The sequence below is a fragment of the Phocoena phocoena genome, chromosome 1, assembly GCF_963924675.1.
Source record: "Phocoena phocoena chromosome 1, mPhoPho1.1, whole genome shotgun sequence".
Taxonomy (NCBI): Eukaryota; Metazoa; Chordata; class Mammalia; order Artiodactyla; family Phocoenidae; genus Phocoena; species Phocoena phocoena.
The window spans coordinates 35,471,629-35,494,314 of NC_089219.1; the positions used below are offsets into that span (position 1 = coordinate 35,471,629).

General features: G+C 49.2%; 1 protein-coding gene across 1 annotated transcript in view; it reads left to right on the forward strand.

Annotated features, from left to right (window-relative positions):
- Positions 1 to 757: 757 nt before the first annotated feature.
- Positions 758 to 22,686, forward strand: part of SZT2 (SZT2 subunit of KICSTOR complex) — a 47,394-nt gene continuing 25,465 nt past the window's right edge. Inside the window, exons 1-18 of the mRNA XM_065880773.1 lie at positions 758 to 790; positions 7,988 to 8,113; positions 8,424 to 8,597; positions 8,907 to 9,077; positions 12,385 to 12,516; positions 13,279 to 13,420; positions 13,833 to 13,939; positions 17,810 to 18,020; positions 18,243 to 18,413; positions 18,836 to 19,070; positions 19,252 to 19,381; positions 20,127 to 20,269; positions 20,524 to 20,676; positions 20,823 to 20,937; positions 21,152 to 21,369; positions 21,469 to 21,684; positions 22,073 to 22,151; positions 22,398 to 22,492. Of these exons, the coding sequence (XP_065736845.1) occupies positions 758 to 790; positions 7,988 to 8,113; positions 8,424 to 8,597; positions 8,907 to 9,077; positions 12,385 to 12,516; positions 13,279 to 13,420; positions 13,833 to 13,939; positions 17,810 to 18,020; positions 18,243 to 18,413; positions 18,836 to 19,070; positions 19,252 to 19,381; positions 20,127 to 20,269; positions 20,524 to 20,676; positions 20,823 to 20,937; positions 21,152 to 21,369; positions 21,469 to 21,684; positions 22,073 to 22,151; positions 22,398 to 22,492 (2,651 nt within the window). The remainder of the gene's footprint in view (positions 791 to 7,987; positions 8,114 to 8,423; positions 8,598 to 8,906; positions 9,078 to 12,384; positions 12,517 to 13,278; positions 13,421 to 13,832; positions 13,940 to 17,809; positions 18,021 to 18,242; positions 18,414 to 18,835; positions 19,071 to 19,251; positions 19,382 to 20,126; positions 20,270 to 20,523; positions 20,677 to 20,822; positions 20,938 to 21,151; positions 21,370 to 21,468; positions 21,685 to 22,072; positions 22,152 to 22,397; positions 22,493 to 22,686) is intronic.

Here is a 22,686-nt window from a genome sequence, read left to right on the forward strand (position 1 = left end):
AGGTGGCTGTGAGAAGAGGCAGAGCGCATGCATTACAGGCAAAGGGAACAGTGAAAATCCTGAGGTAAGGAGGAGCTGAGGACCTTCAGAGAACTAAGACGAAGCAGCTGCCAGTGTGGGCGCAGTGGCAGTGAGAATAGCTAACACTAGTGCTTACTGAGTATCATCTAATACTGGGAAAACCCCTGTGAAATAGGCACCGTGGGACTTCCCTGGCAGTCCAGTGGTTAAGACTAAGGCTTCCAGTGTAGGGGGTGCGGGTGCGAGTTCGATCCCTGATCGAGGAGCTAAGATCCCACGTGCCTCGCGGCCAAAAAACCAAAACATAAAACAAGTAATATTGTAACAAATTCAATAAAGACTTTAAAAATGGTCCACATCAAAAAAATCTTAAAAAAAAGAAAAAGAAGCACTCTTACTATCCCTGTTTCTCAGATGAGGAAATTAAGGCACAGAGCGTGTAAGTAACTTCACCAAGGCCTTATACTAATAAGCAGCAGAACCAGCGTTTGATCCGAGGTGCTCGAACTCAGGTGGAGGTGGGTGAGAGAGAAGGCTGGTGAAGAAGATTCAGGTTGAAGCCGTGCTAGAGGTTCAGGACTTTGGCATAAGTACAGTGGTTCAAGGGCACGTGGAGACTACATTATTTTGTGGGATTCTGTTAACAGAAAACAGCACAGGGGTTGGAAAAGTCCAGGAATAATTTATACCTTAACCACCAAGGGACGGGGCAATGAACAAACAACAAATTAACGAGATGGACAATGTTTGCTTCATCCTGGTATACGTGGTATGCAGCACAGTACCTGATAATGTTTTATTCATCTTGCTATAAATGGCATATAGGCCTCAATAAATTTTCCAAAGTATGATAGGCTTCCTCTATCATTGTTCTGACTCTCCTGATTAATTGCCACAACATCCTTCTGAAGTAGACATTCTTTTCCTTTTTTTAAATTTATTTATTTATTTTTGGCTGCCTTGGGTCTTTGTTGCTGCACGTGGGCTTTTCTCTAGTTGCAGCGAGTGGGACCTACTCTTCGTGGCGGTGCGCGGGCTTCTCATTGCCGTGGCTTCTCTTGTTGTGGAGCACGGGCTCTAGGCGCACGGGCTTCAGTAGTTGTGGCACTTGGGCTCAGTAGTTGTAGTTCGCGGGCTTTAGAGTGCAGGCTCAGTAGTTGTGGCGCATGGGCTTAGTTGCTCCGTGGCATGTGGGATCTTCCCGGACCAGGGCTCGAACCCGTGTCCCCTGCATTGGCAGGTGGATTCTTAACCACGCGCCACCAAGGAAATCCCTGAAGTAGACATTCTTATCCACACGTTATAGATGAAGAAACTGAGGCCTGGGAAAACTAACTTGTCCAAGCTCACCTAGATAGCAAGTAGTAGAGCCAGATTTAAATCCAGATCTCTGACTTCGAAACCCTGCTTTCCCTTTGCCAGACTGCTCCAGTGCACTTCAGACTCAGAAGGATTAAGTATCAGGGATTAAAGCTCCATATGAGTATGGGTGCTGGGAGAACACAACCAATTCAGGGATTCTCAAACAGTAAAGCGGAAGAATCACTTGGGGGAGCTTCTTACGTACAGCTTCCCGAGCTCTCTCAGCTCTTAATTCAATTGGTCTCGGATGGTGCCCAGGAATCTGCATTTTAACAAGCACCTCAGGTGGTTCTGATGCTGCTGGTCCTTGGATCACACTTGGAAAAATACCATTCTAGCTGCTTTAATTAATTCTTGAGTCTTTAGTTCTGTTAAATCACCTCTTGAATGTGAAGAAAACTTAGAGATGATGTTTGTGAAAATGTAGTCGTTGACTTGGAAGGATCACGTATGGGGGGAATGTTGCGAGAAAACTCGAGTTAGGAAATGTTCCTGGTTTCAAGAGAGTGGATTCTATAAGAACTGATTGGTGAACTAGACTTCAGTTTGGCCTTGAAGAGTCAGTCTGTCATTCAAAATAACCTTCGAAACAAGGTGGAGAAATGGAAGCTGCACAGCAGTGGAATTCAGCAGCCTACTAACAGATAGTGTGAAGAAAATCTAATAGGTCAGTGCTTGTTTATATCCTCCATCTGGTGTATTCCCCTTTCCCTCCTCACTAGGCCAACCCTGCTCAGTCTTCAGGGTCACTTTCTCTTAAGACTCTTGCCTGAGTCAGGTTACTTTGTTACATGCTGTCATAAAACCACATTCTTATCCTTGGCACACTTAGTTTGTATCAATGTAGTATTTAGAGTGATGATTTGATTCGTTTTTTCCTCCGTTACAGGGTAAATCTTGCGAGGGCAGAGAATGCCAATTTTTGCTTTCCATTGTGTCCTTAGGACCAGCCCAGTGCTAGCATGTATCAGGCTCTCCGTAAATTTGTTGACTGATAAATGAATGCATGCTCACCTTGCCTTTGTCCTCTTGGGACTTGGATGAGGACTTGATGGCATCCTGATCAAATTAGCAGGGAAATTAAGCTGGAAAGGGATTTACTAGCAGACAAAACAGCAGTCAAGCTTCACAATAGAAAATAGGCTGGATTTATCCAATGTAATAGGACGAATTGAATAATTGTGTGTGTCCCAAAAAAGCCAGCTGCATGAGAGAATGGGGGATGTGTCTAAGCAGCAGCAGAAGCGAGAAAGTCACAGAGGTTTCTTGGGTCAGTAGCATGGTAAAGCTTCGCCTGAAGTAAATAGAATCTAGGAGATTCTGAATCTGTGACCTCACCTGGCTATTGTGCTCCATTCTGGCCCCCACATTTTAAGTTGAAAAGTAGACCAACCAGAGTTCACTCGTAGGCACGTGATCTAAGATCTAAAATAGTGAGGGAACTTGAAACCATGCCGTTTTCTTTTTGTTTTATTTTCTTTTTATTTATTTTTGGCTGCGTTGGGTCTTTGCTTTCTCTAGTTGCAGCAAGCGGGGGCTACTCTTCGTTGTGTGGGCTTCTCATTGCGGTGGCTTCTCTTGTTGCAGAGCACGGGCTCTAGGGACGCGGGCTTCAGCAGTTGTGGCTCGCGGGCTCTAGAGCGCAGGCTCAGTAGTTGTGGTGCACGGGCTTAGTTGCTCCGCGGCGTGTGGGATCTTCCCGGACCAGGGCTCGAACCCGTGTCCCCTGCATTGGCAGGAGGATTCTTAACCACTGCGCCATCAGGGAAGCCCGAAACCATGCCGTTTGAGCTACATTCAAGGAACCTGGAGATGTTTATTATGGAGAATCAAAGACTCAGAACCATCATCAGATGTTTGATAGCTTCTCCTTTGGCAGAGGTTCAGATTTTTCCCTGTGTGGCCTCAGGAGGTAAAACCCAAAGTGAGTTAGATATGTTCAAGAGAACAGATTTCAAGAGCAGGCCAAGGTAATATCAACAAGACAGACTCTGGCTCAGTGTGAAGAAATTTCCAACTCTGCCAGCTAAGTGGGGGTGAGCCAAAAACGCTGAGGGGAATGGCTGTGCAGGACTTCCCCCAGACTCAAAGAAGCAGCACCTTGTTACCACTACTGTGTGCATTTGTGTGACACTTTTAACTTTACAGTGTGCTTTCACCCATCATTGGGGTAGGTGGTGGTATTTTATAGAGGAGGAAACTAAAATTCAAGCCCGGAGTCTCAGCTATGATATCACATTTTCTTTCCATAATACTGTAATTCTGTCTAAAACAAATCTATTCAGGTTTACACAACTCCCCTTCCCCCGATTCCAGAATTGTAGAAAAGAAGATGATACCAGTAAAGAACATACTAGTGAAAAAAAACTTGGTAAAAACAACTTTCAGGGAGGCAAAGTCCAAACAACAGACTGGGTTAGTTTTTCCATAAAGCAGATGAGGAAGGATGAGAACTCTTGAACAACAAAAGCCAGATGTTGATAAAAATGAAAAATTAGGAATCTCTGGTAAGATACTAAGAACATAGCTTGAAATAGAGAAGAGAATAAATATAGCTTGCGAGAGCAATTTCCCTCATTCATACATTCATTCAACAAATATTCAAACCCTTAGTGTGTCTTGGCACTGCGCTAGTTACTAGAGATACAACAAAGAACAATACAGACAGCCCCTACCTCCCTGGAGCTTCTACACTTGTAGGGGAAACCAACATTAAAAAATACACAAATTCTTCGTTATGAACTGTGGTGGATGCTATTAAGTAGTCCAGACTGCTTTGTGAATGCCTAGCAGAGATAACAAACAGTGTAGGGAATCATGGAAAGGTTCATTTATTAAACCCAGAGTGGCCAGGATTTTAGTCCTAGAAGATGAAGTGAGCCAAGTGTCCCCAACTGTCCTTATGGTGCTCCCTCCTTTAACCCTGGCTCAGTATGGGCCAAAACTCCTTTCCTGGATATTTCCTTGCATAACTGAAACAGGCTGGCATTTGAAAAAAAGTCTTCACTAAGCACCAAAGAAGAACAAAAGGAAAAACATGGAGACTAGTGTTAAGACTACCTTACCTTAAGAAAAGTTGTACTGCCTGTGATTCATTTTAAATGCCGCGTTTGCTTTGCTTAGCTTAGAACATATAGTGAATTCACTTATTCAGCAAAATTTTATTGAGCATCCTATTGCCAAGCAATGCACCAGGCTCTGGGGATAGAGTGATAAACAGAAAGGGCTGCTGAACTGGGATATCCTTCCTATTCTGATAATACTGAGCCCAGCCCGTCCTTTTTTAGATAAGAACCTTGGCAAGGATCCAGCATAGTCAACTTGTAGACGAGAGAGGTCACTAATATCATACCCACACCAGTTCAGCCAATCCTGAGGGAGAGGTTGCCTACTGGCATTGAGCACAGTTGCTCTTTCTCTGAGAAAGCCAAAGCCCAATACAAATGAATATATTTTATGGTGTTTATTGGTGCTCTAATCATACATATGGAAGCCATCAGGCCTTGAATTTCTTATAAGGGTGTTGACAAAATACCAATGAAAAGTTAATATTAAATGTTTTACAGTACAATATGTAAGTATACCCAAGTTAATAGACTAACACTGTGGGAAAGAAATTAGGCAATCTGGCAGAATTTTCGAGATGTTAATCAGGGAGAAGGCCGTCTTTTCTATTTATTTATTTATGGGAATATCTCCTCTTGAGACCAAGATCAGAGAAAGAGAGGGCAGGTAATTGCTGCAGTTTCCTTCTTTGCCGGTAGACCCCTTTTGTCTTTTCAGGAGTTTGGCAATAAGAGCGTTCAGTTTGATGGGACCTTTTGAGGGGGATGGTGGTTAGAAATGATGGGAAATAGCTATATCTGATTTCTCTAGCTAACGGAAATCATCCTGCAACTTACTGGTTTCTGATGTTGCCTTAGTCATCCTTGACACCTTGTGTTTTTGGCTTTTTTTTGGTTACTTTCCTCCCTACCTCAGGTAATCACCAGTTCTTGTCCACTTTTTTTTTTTTTTTTTTGCGGTACGCGGGCCTCTCACTGTTGTGGCCTCTCCCGTTGCGGAGCACAGGCTCCGGACGCGCAGGCCCATCGGCCATGGCTCACGGGCCCAGCCACTCCTCGGCATGTGGGATCTTCCCGGACCGGGGCACGAACCCGTGTCCCCTGCATCGGCAGGCGGACTCTCAACCACTGCACCACCAGGGAAGCCCCTTATCCATCTTATTTTAAAGATTCCTTAAAGTACAATTGAACTCACTTCACTTGATCACTTGTCTTGAAGGTTAGTTCAACTGACTTTTCCAAGACTCTCTCAGTGAAAGTCAGTGCTGGTTTTACATTCTAGCACAACTACTTGTCTCTTCAGGAACAGTCTCAAGCAGTTCACAGAATGGCTACTTTGAGTAGCTCTGGTCTCGGCCATTGTCATCTCCCCTGGTTGTTAGGGGATCTTTCTAAGTCATGTGGTAGCCAGATGGAATTTTTTTTGAATGCAGATATAATAGTACTGCCCTGCTGAAAAAAGAGTTTGGTAGCTTGACCTAACTCTTGGATAAAATCCAAAATCCTAGCCAGAGCCTGCCTCAGGCCAGTGCAGGAAAACAGTACAACAGAGAGTAGTATTTCCCAAAATGTGATTTTAGATGGTACAGAGACAAAACACAAAATAATACTAAATCACATCATATTGATGTTTAAATTGTCTTTTTGATTATGTCAAAGCATCCTTTCTATTTATAAACCCCCATCGTGTTCCTTCTTGTAACCACTTTAAATCTTTTCTGCTCTTAAGTCCCCAGTTTGATCCAGTTGTCACACTCAGTAGATGGGTTTTGCAGCTCATCAAGCCTGGGTTTGACTTCTGACCCTATGCCTACGAATTCTGCTAAGAATTCTGCTGAGAAATTAACTTTTTTGGACCTCAGCTTTCTTCTATTAAATGTTTTGTGTGAAGACTGAATGCAGTTACTTAGGTAAAGAGCCTAGTACTGGGCCTGGTAATAACCTGTAATAGTTGACTTCTATTATATTCTTATAAGTGCCATGCACCATGCTGAGTGCTTCATATGCACGGTTTCCCTTCATCTGCAGGACAGCACAATTAGATTGGTATTAGGATTTATCTCCATTTTACAAATGAGGACACTGAGGCTTAAATAGTTTAAGTACCTTTTCCACAATCTCACAGCTGTTAAGAGGCTGAATTGGGATTCAAACCCAGGCTGTTTGAGTCTGAAATTCTTGTACTGAACTTTTACAGTGTACAATTGAATGTATTTTAGGTGCTCAATAAATATGAGTTCCTTCCCTCTTCTTCCTTCTCCTCTCATCCATGCCATTTCCTAATATCTGTTTCTATACCTCTTTATGCTTGCCTTCTGAGGAAGAAAGACTTCCTTCATCTTTAGTCATTGCATCTCTGCTCTCCACACTCTTCTCCGACATCAGGCACCCTTCATTATTGCTTTTCCAGGACTTTTTCCATCTCTTCTCCATGCATATTTCCCCATTATTGAAAAAAAAAATCTTCACTTCCTTTCAACATCCCGTTTCTCAAAAGGTAGTCACTGACTTCTGCTCACTTCCTCACAGCCTGTCATTTCCACCTCACTAGGAACACTGGAGGAGAAATTTGCAGTTTGTCTAAACAGGAGGAGAGTAATCTTTTCATCTGAGGCAAGAGTAAGGGGGTAAAGGAATGTTACAGATAAGGGTTAATCTGGAGGAAACATTGGGGGAGTTCACACCAGTTGACCCTTATTTTCTCTGCGAAACAGTAGGCACATTTATCTGCTGGGATGGCGGGGGTTGAGAGATTGGAAAACCTGAGTGGGATAAGGAAAGGTTACTGACCAGGGAGAAATAAAAGGATTGGTAAAGGCCACTAGAAGTGGCACCACTGGCGAGTTGACAAGTTTCTTTCTGTCAGAGTACAGCTGGTGTGGTATTTGTGTGGATAAGGAAGAAGGTCAAATTCATCTTGAGTCAAGATTTAGCTGGGCTTGTGTAGTGACAGGTGAGGACACGGGCAAGGGAACTGACACTTGTTAGGACACAGTTGAACCGACTGCCCATGAGGCAGCGGAAGGAAGGAACTAGAGCGTTGACAGCTGAGAAGGGTGTGGGTGGGAGACTGTGACCCACAGAAGTTGGGCTTTGAGGTCTTTAGTAGGCTTGCCATTCACCCAGTGAAGATGCTTTAGTGCGTGCTGATGTCAGGGCTTATTAGGAGAAACTGCCAGGCATTATTGTCTGCTCTGTTTTAAGCAATTTGCTAAGCACAGGGACACAAAAATAGAGCAAGGCACAATCCCCACCCTCAAAGAACTTAGAGTTTATAGGAGAAACTCACATACCCATTGAAATGTGCAAAAGTCACTTGGTCTACATAGAGGTCTTTATAGGGGGAATGGGAGCCAAGAGTTGAGAATTGAATCCTTGGGAAGCCCTTGCACTGAGGTGGGGGTAAACATTTCACTTCTGCTGCCTTGCCTCTCACTAATGGATTCTCAGCTCTTTGGACAAGTTACTTGCACCATGATCTATATGTACTAGGAACTAGTGAATTTTTATGGATTTATTAAATATCTCTTTGTCCCCAGGTGGAAGAAGCTGGGCAGGTGTTCCTGTTGATGAAAAAGGATTATCGAATATCCCGAAATGTTCGCCTGGCTTGGTTCCTCAATCACCTGCATCAGACTGTGCAGGCCACGCCCCAGGAGATGCTGGTGAGGCCCAGAGACACACAGGATGTGAAGGGCTAGCCCCGAGGATCTGTTTTTTTAGGAGGGTACTGGAAACACACAGGAGGGGAGACTAACTCTGAGGGGTCTGATTCTAGGAGGGGCAAGTGACTTTGCCCACAAGATGATTCCCCAGGGGAAATCTTGTTTAATTGTTTTTCCAGCTCAGAAGAGTGCTTGGTTGGGTTGCAGAAGGTAGAACCAATGGTGTGTCATTTTGGATATGGAAGTCAGGTCCTGGAAAGAAAGGGGTGACTTCCTGACTCTTCCCTTTCCTCCCCATCCTAAATGTCAGCTTCAGTCTGAGCAGGAGTTGGAAGTCCTCAGTGTCCTGCCTCCTGGATGGCAGCCAGAGGAACCGGTGGTCCCCAGGCCATTCCTCCTTGTACCATCCACCCGGGTCACCTTCCTGGCCTGGCAGTATCGGTTTGTCATTGAGCTGGACCTCAGCCCATCTACTGGCATTGTGGTAAGGGGTTGGTTGAGGGGAGACAGTGGGAAGAAAGGATTGGGTGGGAAGTGAGGAGAAGAGGAGGGGCCTGGGATAAGTAAAGAATGATCCCACAATGATGCCGTTTTGGAAAGGAGACAGGTTTCCTTTACACAACGGAAGGAGTGGGGGGTGTTTGAAGACAGATCCCATTCATCTGTGGCACCGTATTTGGATGTGTGATCAACCTTAAGAGTCCCACTGACCCATGGAAGCTGCTTGTTTCTGCCCTCCACTCAGGGCTGCCTTTGGTTACCCTTGAGAGACCTTTCTCTGCATTGCCCTCAGGATGATTCCACAGGCGAGATCTTGTTTGATGAAGTTTTCCATGCCCTCTCCCGCTGCCTAGGCGGGCTGCTCCGGCCCTTCCGAGTGCCTGGATCTTCCATCGACTTCCAACCTGAGATCTACGTCACTATCCAGGCCTACTCCTCAATCATTGGCTTGCAGTCCCACCAGGTATTGCATCCTTTCTTCAAGTTTGTATCCTCAGACCTAATTTCGGATAGTCCACTGACCAAGTCCTTATCCTGTCTCCACTGTCCGTGCCCAAAGTCCCCAGCTCTCCTCGAACCTGTTCCTAGTCATCTCTGTGAGTCTCTGTCCTCTTAAGAAGCATCCATTGCTCTGGTCTTAAAGGGCCTTCCCATAGCATTAGGTGAGTTGGCATTGACTGGACAAATGCCCCTCTCATTCCTCCTCTAAGTCTCTGGTCCTGGCCACTGAATGACTGTTTTCTCTCCCCCGCTCCCTTTAGTTCCATCAGAAGGTTAGCTAATGTCCTAACTCCTTGCACTACCAGCAGGAGAAACAAAGACCCAGAAACATAATTTCTTCCAAGGACAGAGGAGGGTCATTTTTCTCCCAGAGCCCTGTGAACTGGTGGGTGTAACGCTGACCACACGATAATTACAGGGCTTATCCAGCACCCAAGCAGGCCATCAGAAGGCACTCCTTTTTGGAAAACGGCCAAGTCTGTTACTGGAATATCTGTATTGGGCTTAGATAAGCATTGGTCCAGTTTCCCTTCATCTACTCTTAACCACCCTCAACTCACTGGTAGAGGCTTACCCTGAAATTGTCCCTGATGGCTTCATTGTCACCTTAGCTATCAAACTGGCTTTGAGAGAGGGGGATGCAAGGAACAGTATCTGAGGGGCTGAAATATACACAAGGCAATTGGTACATGCCTGGATCCCAGCCCTCTACCCTGGTTTAAAGTGTTCTCCTAGTGCAGGTGTTAGGACTGTTGGTTGTGGGCTACATCCCCAGACTTTGCAGGTGCTCACAGTCAAGGCGGGAAAAGCTTGGATATTAGGTAATCACTCAACACTTGGTTCACTTTGACAAACACTTACTAAAGCCTGATCTATGCCAGGCCTGGGCTAGGTCCTGGAGACACATGAATCAGACCCTGTCCCTATCCTGATGGGAGGGGTTGAGAGTTAGTTGCGGAGACGGATATTAAAGGGGGTAATTTCCGTTGAATGTGATAAGGGCACTGATAAGTTTTGACTCGTGATATGGGAGCACCCAGCCAAACCTGGGGCAGCAACAGGAGAGACTTTTGGACAAAGAGGCATTTGAACTGAATCTTGAAGGATGAATTGATGTTAACTATTCAAAGAAGAGGAAATGGGCTTTCCAGGCAGAGGGGCCAGCAAAAGCAAAGGCACAGAGCTATGAAACTGTGCTCTCAATCACAGGGGTTCTAGGGAACTACATGTTACTCAGTTGGACACAATGAAGTTTGAATGATGGGGGGAGGGTTAGGGGGGTGGTAAAGAGGAGACTGGAGAGATAAGTGGGGGCAGAATTATGAAAGGCCTTGAATGTCATGGCTAAGAACTTATACTTTATTCTGTAGGGGAGTTTAGTGTGGTGGTGAAGAGCACTGGATCTGGAATAACAGTGCCTTATGTGCTTCCTGGCTATACCACTTACTGGCTGTGTGCTCTTAGGCAAGTTACTTAACCTCTCTGTGCATCTGGGTCTTTTCTCCAAAATGGGGATGTCAACAATACCAGTGTTGCATGGTGATTGAATTAATACATGTCAAGCATTTAAAACGGTGCCTGCCACATAGAAAACATGCAAATGTTAGCTTTTAAAACTATTAGCCATGGGTAGAGAACCACTGGAGGTTTGGAATGTCAGTGACAGGATCAGATGCGAACACTAGGAAGGTCACACTTGTTTGTGGCTGGTGAGAAAGATGGTTGGGGGACAAATTCTGGATTGGGGAGAACAGGCAGAAGAGTATTGCAGCATGGGAGAGGAGATAAGTCCTGGACAAGGACAGCAGCTGTGGAGAAGACAAGGAGTGAGAACTTAGGTAAGCCTCCAGGGCCACTTGCCACTAAGTCAGCTAAGAAGTCAGACAGCTTCCTCACTTGTCTCTGTAGCTCCCTCAAGATGCATCCTGCTGTTTTTCAAAACAAACAAACAAACAAACAAAAAGTCACGTTTATAATACATGCCCAGTGAAGAAGATTTGAAAAATACGTAAAATATAAAAAACTCACAAAACTCACTCATAATAACCACGCAGAAATAACTATAACTACTATTGACATGTTGTGGACTGTGTTTCTTCTCTTTGAGTTTGTGTTTACTTCCCTCGCCACCACCCCTCCATCCAGAGAGAGGAGAAACATCAGGCTCATTCTAAACACACAGTTCTACATCCTGCTTTTTTAACGTGTGATACGGGCATTTTTCCACGTCACTAAATATTTTTGAAAACAATTTTTAATGACCACTTGTCTTCATATTTTATCATATTTTATATTTAGCCAAACCTTTACTGTTGGACCCCTAGGTTGACCCGGTTTTCACTCTTCTAAACAATACAGCTCTGAGCATCTTTCTCACCTTTTCACAGCCCCAGTTCCCACTATTCCTCTGATTCTGTTTCTCTTCTCACAGTCAGGCCTTTAGTGGTCCAGAGTCCCGCTCTGCCCTCTTCTGGCTGTCCCCACCCACTCACCCAGTTCTGAATAGAGAGAAGTAGCTGTTGCACGGGAGGGCAGGGGTTGGGGAGAAGTGGGCAGGTTGTAGGAGTCTGATGGGGGCAGGGAGAGAGGAGAGATCCCGAGGGCCACCACAGGGACCACCAGGCCTTTATAAAATTTTTAGGATGGGGGCACTTATTTATATCTAGAGTAGAAGGAAGGAAACCGCATGGAGAGAGAATGAAGCTATTAGATAAAAGATCCAAGAGTAGATGGAGCGATTAGCTTTAGGGAGAAAAAGGAGGAAGAGGAATCTTTTCTTCTGAGCCTGAAAGGAAGAACTAGAACACATAGATATAAACATCTAGCAAACACTGAGGACATTTTCGATGGGTTGGAGAGTAGTACACCCTCAGGGTTAGGGTGAGTGGGTAGTTCCTGTTGACTTGTTTCCTTTCTCTGTGAAGAGGGGGGTGGGAATTATCTGCTGAGGGTAAAAGGAAGGAAGGAGCATTCACTGGGGGAATAAGATTTTGAGCTTAAAAAAGAGAAAAGGTCCAGAACAGCTTCTGTGTGCAGTGCTTAGAAATCAGCAAGAATAAGAAAGTATGAGTCAATGAGAAAGGCTTTGCCTGGCCAGATAGGGCAGCTTATAGACAATGTTCCGGAGGCCGAGGTGGAGGAAACTGGAAGATCTTCTGGTGCATCCATGCTTGGGGAAGCCCAGTGTGGAGAATAAATAGGGAGACCAGAGGGGTACTGCCCATGTCCCCCTGACCTTCATGGCTTGCTCTTTCCATCGTGCTTCTCAGGTGCTGGTCCAGGGCTGCCTTTTGGACCCTTCCCAGCGGGAGGTGTTCCTGCAACAGGTGTATGAGCAGCTCTGTCTCTTTGAAGATAAGGTGGCCACCATGCTGCAGCAGCAGTATGATCCCCAGAGCCAGGTATGTGGGAGAGAAAGTGGGTAGAGGCCACTTAGAAAGAGGAGCTGTTAAGGGACAGAGAGGAGAGAGGAAGGACAAGCCAAATATTATAGAGGGAAAAGACAGCAGAAAAAAAGGGCTGAAAGCCGGGGACAGAGGGAGCCAAGGAAAGAAGTGCTAGTGAGTGCACACAACAGGTTTCCCGTTGAAGAGCGCTCGGATACACTCCCCAAGACACACGTTCTTGCTGGGAGAAAACGTGAAGGCAATTTGCTTGTGTTTTTTCAGTCCTGCATCTTCTCCCCCAGTGGCTCTGAGAAGGTGATCATGGGTGACTTTGGTCTCTAGTATTTTGTACAATCAGTGATAAAGCTGCTTGGGCTCACTACAGTGCACTTTCTCATTCCTTTAGATATCCTAGAAGTAGCCAGGCAGATCTGTATGTCTGAAGACTTAATCTGATTGATGTGTAAGACATTTCATAATGGCGATGGGAAAAATATGGAAAAGGGGCCTTATTGGCAAAAGGTGGGGAAGCCCTGCTGCAGTGCAGTGTGGTGCTTCATCTGGTGCTGGATCCCCTGCCCATCTGAGGGACAGTATCCAAGCACACACTAGGGGAGGGAGCATAGTCAGGACTTGGCCGCACAGTAGGGGAATTGGGGTCCTCACAGGATTAGACCCACCTGGCCTGGGCAATGCTGGGCTATAAATTCTGGTTTTGCTGTGGAGGGGGCAGCAGTGCCATCTGTCCCATTCTATCTTTTCTGTAACTTGAACCAGGCAGAGGACCAGTCCCCAGACTCAGGGGAGCCCCCGGGCCGGAAAGTGGGAGTCTCCATGGTGACAGCTGATCTTGGACTGGTCAGTATGATCCGTCAGGGCATCTTGGCACTGCAGTTGCTGCCATCAAACTCTAGTGCAGGTCAGTAGAAGGAATGTCGGTGGGATTGGGGAAAACGGGGAATATAGGAAGGGAAGGGGGCATTATCAGCAAAGATAGAGGTTCCAGGGGATCAGTGGGCCCCAGGGAAGAGTGTCTGTTTCCTTGTTTGTAAAAGGTAAGTGTTTATTAGCGTATATCTCAAGTACCCCCTGCTCTGACAACCGTCATGGACCCTAGTGGGAAGGAGTAGAGCACCAAGGTCGTCGCTTAGGAGGAAGTTGGGATCCAGCCCTCAAGAGGAAGGAACGGGAGGGAAGGAGAGAAGGAAAAGTGCTGGAGGATTATAAAACACATTGGTTGGTGGACACTGACGCCCCGTCCATCAGATGCCTCCCCGTGACTTTGATCAGGCCAGGGTCCCCAGGTCTGAGTCTGATGCTTCCTGCTCCAGGTATCATTGTGATCACAGATGGGGTGACCAGTGTCCCTGATGTTGCTGTCTGTGAGACGTTGCTGAACCAGCTTCGCAGTGGCACTGTGGCTTGTTCCTTTGTGCAGGTGAGGACTTTCTGGGAAGGAGGAGAGGGAAGTGTCGTATATCACAAGGTGGGCTGTGGCTGGTTACTTTCTTGCAATGATTTCCCAGGTAAAGCCAATGACATAGTTCTGGAGGGTGTGGGGGACATCATGTCTAGAACAGGGTAGGTACTGTGGTGGGAGAGGACTCTCATCTTTGTCCTCTTTCCTTAGGACGTGAGAGACAGCATGTTATAGGAAGAAGAATGCAGAATTTGCAGTCTGGCAGTCAGTTCCAGTCCCACCTCTCTTATTAGATTAATTATTACTGTTTTGGTTGCAAGGGTCAGAAAACCCAGCTCAAACTGGCTTAAGCAGAGGAGGGAGTAGGTATATTCAGGGACCTGCAGCCAGTTTGGATTGACAGACTATAGGATAGGAGGCAGAGAGCTGTGGGAAACAAGGCTGGAGGGTAGGCATACGCCACGCATGGAAAGCTGCTTCTGCTGTGTTAGGCGTTCCAGCATAATTCTGCGGGTGATACAGATATATGGAAGGAAAACCACTAGCTGGGTTTATGTTTTATAAAGGTCACTCGTGTTGCTGGGGGAAGGGCAGGAGAGAAGGCAGGGAGGCTGTTAATTGCAGTGGTCAGGTAAGAGAGGATCGCGGTTTAAACTGGGGGAATTCAGGGTAAGAGAGAAGGGGGTAGGATTGAGGAAATGAAGCGGTAGAGTCAACATAACTTGTGATCAGCAGAATGTAAGGGATGAGCAAGAGAGAGGGGCTAAGGATGTCTCCAGGTTTCTGACTTCACTGATGACTGTGTATCTGGCAGAGCAAACAGAGAGCAGCAGTTGGGGTGGAGTGAGGACAGGACGGTGAATCCAGGTGTTGTGCATGTTGTGTTTGAGTTGCCTGTGGGTCAACAGGGTAGCTGTAAAGCATCACCTCTGGAGTTAGGCATGCCTGGCCGGCATCCTGGCTTCAGTTACTGGCTGTGTGACATGGGGCACATCACTGTCACTTCTTGGTTGGATTCATTTGTAAATGGGTGAGATGATGCATTTAAAGGGCTTAGCATAATTACGTAATAAATGACTGCTGTTCATAGCAGCTAGCAGTTGGATATGCAGATCGGATACTCAAGAGACAGCACTAGCTGAGAGATAGCAAGTTAGGATTTGGCAGCCGAAACATGGTGTTTGAGAAGGGAGGAGGGTCCCCAAAGAACCTGGGGGCCGCCAGTGTTCAAAGATCTTTCATAGGAAGAGGGCCCAGCAAAGAATGAAGGAAAATCATCAGACAAGAGCCAGGAGCTCTGGTGTCAAAAATTTCAGAGTTTGGGGGAGAAAAGCAGAACTTAACAGCATGCGATGCAGCAGAGAGATCATGTAAAATGAGGAATGAAAAGTGCCCTTTGGGAGATCAGCTTGGTGCTTTGTGACCACCTAGAGAAGCGGGATAGGGAGGGTGGGAGGGAGACTCAAAAGGGAGGGGATATGGGGATATATGTAAATGTATAACTGATTCACTGTGTTATAAAGCAGAAACTAACACACCATTGTAAAGCAATTATACTCCAATAAAGATGTTAAATAAAAAGAAAAGTGCCCTTTGGGTTTGGCGATTAGGAGGTGGTTATGGGGATTTTTTTCCAGGTCATTTCAGTGAAGAGGCGGCGAGGGAAATGATTGCAGTGGATTGAAGAGTGGATAGAAGAGAAGGAAGTAGAGAAAAGTGTTGACACCCAGAATTTGGTTGTTCAGATCAAGTTGGGAGCGAGAGAGAGAATGGCAGCCAGAGGGGAGTACAGGGTGGAAGGAGAGGGGTGTTCTGCTTTGTTTTGTTTTTTAAGCTAGAGACTTCAGCGTGTTTCCAAGGAGCTGTGGTGAAGCAGAGTTTGAAAATAAGGGAAAGGAAAGGAAGCCGGATGGAGTAAAGTCCCTAAATTGACAGGAGGGCATTGGCTCAAGAAACGGATGGAGGGACTCTTTAGGAGCAGGAGAGTGTCACTTCTTCTTTGAGACTAGAAGGATAGAAGTGAAGATGTAGATAAATTCTGCCAAGGGAGCCTCTGATTTCTCTCCAAAGTAGAAGGTGAGGATGTATACTGGAGGGAGGGAGGGAGGGAGGCAGAGCCAGGAAGGACGAGCGGCACTGAGGACGGCCCTGAAGGACTAGCTGGGTTGGGTGTCGTATGTTTTGATGTGGTGCCAACCTACACAGCTATGCAGGGTTTTTTTCCATTTGCGATTCACTGAGATCTCATTTGGGATCTGGGTATAGAACTTGTGATCCTAGTTGGGGTTTTCAGGTGGAAGCAGAGAAAAGGTGAAGGCAGCCAGGGAGTTGAGAATGATGCATAAGAAGTTGCTTGACCATGGGGTCCAGGCTGGGTTGAGAAAGGAGGGCCAGGAGGACATGGATAGATTTGAAAAGAGTAGAGGTTCAAGGCCTGGGAGCCTTAAGGAAGTCAAAGAGCAGCAAGAGGAGGATGGAAGGAACCTAAAAATGGGGCAAAGTTGTGTGTAATCAGTCAGATGTGGCAATTGAATTTGCAAAGAGGAAGTAGTTCCAGGTGAAGCCCAGGGCTAATGTGTAGTCAGCGGGACACGGGCTTTCTCTAGTTGCGACTAGCGGGGACTACTCTTCGTTGCGGTGCACGGACTTTGCATGGTGGTGGCTTCTCTTGTTGCGGAGCATGGACTCTAGGCCTGTGGGCTTCAGTAGTTGTGGCGCGCGGGCTCAGTAGTTGTGGCTCACGGGCTCTAGAGTGCAAGCTCAGTAGTTGTGGCGCAGGGCTTAGCTGCTCCACGGCATGTGAGATCTTCCCGGACCAGGAATCGAACCCATATCCCTTGCATTGGCAGGCAGATTCTCAACCACTGCGCCACCAGGGAAGTCCCCTGACTAGTAAACATTTTAAGCTTTGTGGGCCATGTGGTTGTCACAACTACTCAGCTGTGCTCTTATAGCCTGAAAGGAGGCACAGGCGATAAGAAAATGAATGGGCATGGCTGTGTTCCAATAAAACTTTATTTATTTTACTTATTTTATTTATTTATCTCTTTGGCTGCATTGGGTCTTTGCTGCTGCATGCGGGCTTTCTCTAGTTGTGGCGAGCAGGGGCTACTCTTCGTTGCGGTGCGCGGGCTTCTCATTGAGGTGACTTCTCTTGCTGCAGAGCACGGGCTCTAGGCGTGTGGGCTTCCATAGTTGTGGCATGCAGGCTCAGCAATTGTGGCTTGCGGGCTCTAGAGTGCAGGCTCAGTAGTTGTGGCGCACGGTCTTAGTTGCTCTGCGGCATGTGGGATCTTCCCGGACCAGGGCTCGAACCCATGTCCCCTGCATTGGCAGGCGGATTCTTAACCACTGCACCACCAGGGAAGTCCCAATAAAACTTTATTTACAAAAATAGATGATAGGCTAGATTTGACCACAGGTTATATGTTGTTTGCCAATCTCCAATCTTTAGGCTTTGTGCTCAAAATATTGTCCACAGTCCAGCAGCCTTGGCATCACCAGGGAGCTTGTTAGAAATGCAAAATCTCAGGCCCCACCCCAGACCTGCTGCATTTTAACAAAATCCCCAGGTGTTTTGTGTGCACCCTAAAGTTTGAGAAGCACTTTGTTAGACACTGTAGTCTTGAGATGATGACAGGAATCCAATGAACCAGTGGCCAAAATCTTCAGTGAACGGGGGCCGGCTCGTATTTGATGTGGAGCAAGACGGGTGTGGCTAGATGGCATGGGCTTCAGACAGAAGGGCTCAGGGAAGGAAAGCTGCAGAGCAGTGGTCTGTCTTGGGAGAGCACTGGCCCACTTCCCACCGTGTGGGTCAGGGATGGGAGCAGCCACCCAGCCCGGTGGCTCTTTTGGAGCTAGGTCTCTAATTGCTCACTTCTTCAGGTAGGAGGAGTTTATTCTTATGACTGTAGTTTTGGCCATGTGCCCAATGTGGAACTGATGAAGTTCATCGCGATGGCAACATTTGGCTCCTACCTGTCCACTTGTCCTGAGCCCGAGCCAGGCAACCTGGGTCTGACTGTCTACCACCGGGCGTTTCTCCTCTACTCCTTCCTGCGCAGTGGGGAAGCCCTGAACCCTGAATATTACTGCGGTGAGTGGCAGACTGGGGCAGGTATGGGAACGGGGGAATATAATGTGGACCTAGAGATGATGCAGGAATCCATCTAGGGCTTGGGTCCCCGGGGCACTAGCAGTATAACTGGGGCTGATGGCTTTGGCCCCGTTCTCTCGCGACTCAGTGTAGCCTCTGCTTCTGTGCCTCTGTCAGCTAACAGATAAAGCACTTTCCCCTTTCCCATGCTCACTGGTCTAGGCTCTCAGCACCGCCTGTTTAACGAGCACCTGGTCTCCGCAAGTAGCAATCCTGCCTTGGCCCTGCGCCGGAAGAAGCACACTGAGAAGGAGGTGCTGGCTGACTTGGTCAGCACCGTGTCTGTGCGGCTTCGAGAGGGCTACAGTGTCCGAGAGGTCACACTGGCCAAAGGTAAGCGTTTAGGTCCTGCTGTATCCCACAAGTCTGAACAAAGCAGAAGACACACATGTACCGTGCATGAGAGGGTGTCTCAGTGACAGATTCTGCCTGTCATTTGAGACAAGTGGGTTCTGAGTTGCCTTCAGGGCTTAGTTCTCATAGCGTTTAGCTTCCCAATTCCATCTCTTTTTGACCCAGGTGAGTCAGCTGACGATGGTGTGGTGTCCTGAACTTAGCTTTGTTTTCAGATTACTCCTACAAACTTCAGTTTGTGTCAGTTGGCAGGCTCTGGGCCTGCATTCTGTGGAACCACGCTTGGAACCTTTGGCCAGGCTAGAGTTCCATGTGGTAGGCGGGGTTTCAGATAGGACTCAGTACCGGGCCTGGAGTCCCATGCCCTCCTGCCCTAACCAGCTCTCCTTCTTCCCCTGAAGGAGGGTCCCAGCTGGAGGTGAAGCTGGTGTTGCTGTGGAAACACAACATGCGCATTGAGTACGTGGCTGTGGCACCCTGGCCCCTGGAGCCTGAGGGCCCTCGAGGCACCCGGGTGGAAGTGACAATGGAAGGTGGCTATGACATCCTGCACGATGTGTCCTGTGCACTAAGGCAACCCATTCGCTCGCTGTATCGGACCCACGTTATCCGGCGGTTCTGGAACACGCTGCAGAGGTGAGTGAGGTCACCGCTCAGTGAGGGGTGCCCCATTTGTTGTGTGGAGGGACAGATGTGGGGGCTAGAGAGGGTCACCCCGAGCACTAGGCTTGTGTCCAGGGCCCCCTGTGCCCCTGGGGCTCCCCTCCTCTGACTCACCGGAGTCCGGTGAGGCTCAGGGTTGGCACTTGTTCTGCAGCATTAATCAGACGGACCAGATGCTAGCCCACCTTCAGTCCTTCTCCTCAGTCCCGGAACATTTCACGCTTCCCGACAGCACCAAGAGCGGAGTGCCTCTCTTCTACATCCCGCCCGGCTCCACCACCCCGGTGAGGGGCCCCAGCGCTCACTCTCCCCATCTTGTGCCCACCCAGACTTGGATTGGCACTGCATCTAGAGCCCAGAACCACGTTCGTTTTCCTCTCCTCTCAAATCTAAGGCCCCCAAACCAGGACCCTGAGCTTTCGCCTTGAGAGCCCCCTCCCTCCTTCCATGCCCCCGGGGGAAGGAAGGGTCTCTAGAGAGAGGCTGTCCTCAGCAGACCACGGGTGTCAGAGGTAAAGACTTGCAGAATGTCTAGGTGGTTGTCTCCCAGCCGACTGCGAGCCCCCTTGCCCGTCTCCATGTGGCATACTCTGGCCTCCCCCAGCACCTTCAGCCAACCACCGTGAACTATGCACTTCCTGAAGACCATGGCTCCCTTTGTCCTGTGCTTTCTCCACACTCAGCCCCGGCTGTCAGCCTAGCACTGACAAGCAGGGGGCTTATGCTAGCAAATAATGGCCTCATCCTGGGGTCCTGCCATCCCTCAGCGGCTTTCCTCCAAAGTCAGTGGTGGAAGTTCCATCCTTTGCCTGGATTCAGCTTTAAAGGACTGCACAGCCTGTCCCTGGGTTCGTTCATCCTAATCCAGCCTTCATATTGGAGGCCGTTTTTGCCTCTGTCCCAGGCTGGGCCATGGGTTCCTCTGGCCTTACACCAGTGCCACCTCTGACCCCCTGAGCCCCACGGCTCTGTTTGCTGCGTGGAGGTTATTCATGAATGCTCCTATAGGGCTGTCCTTCCTGTCCCCAGGTGCTCTCCCTTCAGCACAGTGGTTCCGACTCCTCCCACGCCCAGTTCGCTGCCTACTGGAAGCCAGTGCTGTCCATGGATGCTAACTCATGGCAGCGCTGGCTGCACATGCATCGCCTGGTGCTAATCCTGGAGCATGACACGTGGGTACCCGCCATAGCTGGGCCATCGTTGTGGGGGAGGGGCTGGGGTGAGGGGACAGGGAGTGATGGAGAAGGGAAGCAGCAGATGAGCCCATACCGACCTCAGCCAAGAAAACCCCGAGCCGTCCTAGCCTTCCTGCTCATGAGCCTTCAGATCCTCAGACAGGTCCTAGCAGAGAGGGAGGTAGCAGCCTGTTCTTCTGCCCCATGACTGGGGCTGGGAGGGCTGCCCTCTCTCCACACCCTCTTCCCAGGCCAATCCCCAAGCACCTGCACACCCCGGGCAGCAATGGCCGCTACAGCACCGTCCAGTGCAGGATCTCACACTCCTCGCTGACCTCCCTGCTCCGTGACTGGAGCAGCTTCGTGCTAGTCGAGGGCTATTCCTATGTGAAGCTGCTCTCCAGGTGGGCAAAGTGATGTCCCCTCACTCCTCCCCCTCCCCCTCTTCCCACGTCTCTTCCTCTCACCCCAGACCCTCTCCCTCCTACCTCCTAAACCCATCTTCTCCCAGCCAAGGGCTGCTCACGGACTCCCTCCCGTTTCTCCCCAGTGCCCCAGACCAGCCCCCCTCCTCCTTCTACATGGTCCGCATCATTTCCAAGGCCCCGTGCATGGTGCTCCGCCTGGGTTTCCCCATTGGCACGCCAGCACAGGCTCGGCACAAGGTGAGCTGGGCCCCGACTCACTCCCAGACCAAGGAGCCCTGGAATGTTGACTAGCTCTTTCTCCCCAGACTCCCCAGGGCCAGGGCCAGTAGAGGGAGGAGCCCCCAGACCAAGTAAGGCTTGGGGTACAAGGCTTTCTCACCTTGTCTGTGGGCCCCTCCTCCACATCTGTAGGAGACGGGAGTAGGAGGGTCCGATCACATTTTTCCCTCAGATCGTGTCGGATTTGCGGGAAGAAATCCTGCGCCTACGTTTCCCCCACCGGGTGCAAAGCAAGGAGCCAACACCCAAGGTGAAACGAAAAGGGCTGGGGGGCGCCGGTGGGGGCAACTCTCCCTCCAAATCACCCCCGCTGCTGGGGCCACAGCAGGCCCTGTCTGATCGGCCCTGCCTTGTGGTCCTGCATAAGCCACTGGACAAGCTGCTCATCAGGTTGGTAAAGAGAGTGGGGACAGGGCCAGGAGCATGTGGGGGGCTGCGGCTAAGCTGGGTATGAGTAGAGATCAACTGGGAATTGCCCCCGTTGCTCAGGTATGAGAAGCTACCACTGGACTACCGGGCACCCTTCTTGCTGACACTGGAGCCACCAGGGCCACTGCCCTTGGTGTCGGGCCGCTCGGCCTCTTCTAGCCTAGCGTCGCTATCCCGCTACCTCTACCATCAGCGCTGGCTCTGGAGCATCCCATCAGGACTGGCCCCTGCACTGCCGCTCAGCGCCATCGCCCAGCTCCTCTCCATCCTCACTGAGTACGTCACCAAGCCTGCTGGGCAACTTGGGGCAGAGTCTAGTGTAGACTCTGGGTTTGGAAGCTGGCAGAAAGCCTAAGCCAGATACTGCCCCGTCTCAGCCCCAGTTTCTGCTGTGGCCGCTGCTATGCAGAGGATCCAGCACAGAGCAGTGTGGGCTGCTGCCCTCCCCACCACGACTCCCCAGACTCAGTTTATTTTGGCCTCTGGCCCTAACTGGACCTGCCCCCCTGAGGGACCAGTCGTTTGGGCAGGGCCACCAGCAGACAAGTCTGCCTGGATGGCTGCTGGAAAGTGGGTATGTAAGTGGCGTGGGAAGCAGGGGCTGTACACTGAGTGTCTCTCCCCATCTCATCCTGTCCCCGCCCCCACTCTTGTGGGCCTTCAGGGTCCGGCTCTCGGAAGGGTTCCACTTTGCCTGCAGCGGGGAAGGAATCATCAACATGGTCCTGGAGCTTCCAATTCAGGTATGTGCTGTCCCTCACGACCCCTCCCACCAAGGTCCATCATCATCCCGGGGATACTGGCCTCTGAGCTGGGTTGGGACCGCTGGAAACACTGCCTCACAGGGACCCCGTGGCCAGAGGACCCAAGGCCTGAGGCCAGTCCCCGGACAGTGTGGCGAGGGGACTAAAGTGCTGAAGGTCAGAGCTGGGCCAGGCCAGATCTCTGCCTGGGCTGGGGCAGGGCCAAGCTCTCCCATCCTGTCCCAGAATGAGCCCCCGGGGCAGGCTGCAGTCGAAGAGAGGCACACGTGCGTCGTCCAGTACATCCTCTTCCCCCCGCACTCTACCTCCACCAAGGACAGGTGAGGCCCAGCCCCTCTCTGAGCCGCCTTGCTCCACATTCCCCCTTCTTGCTACTGTCCCCTGAAGTTCTGTCTCCCAATGCTGAGAGTTGGGGTGGGAGATACTGTCTCCAGATGCTTTACTGGGCAGACGCAGGTCTGGAAAGACCACGTGTGAATTGTGGCTGTCCCGTGTGCCCTGGCCTTCCCGCCCT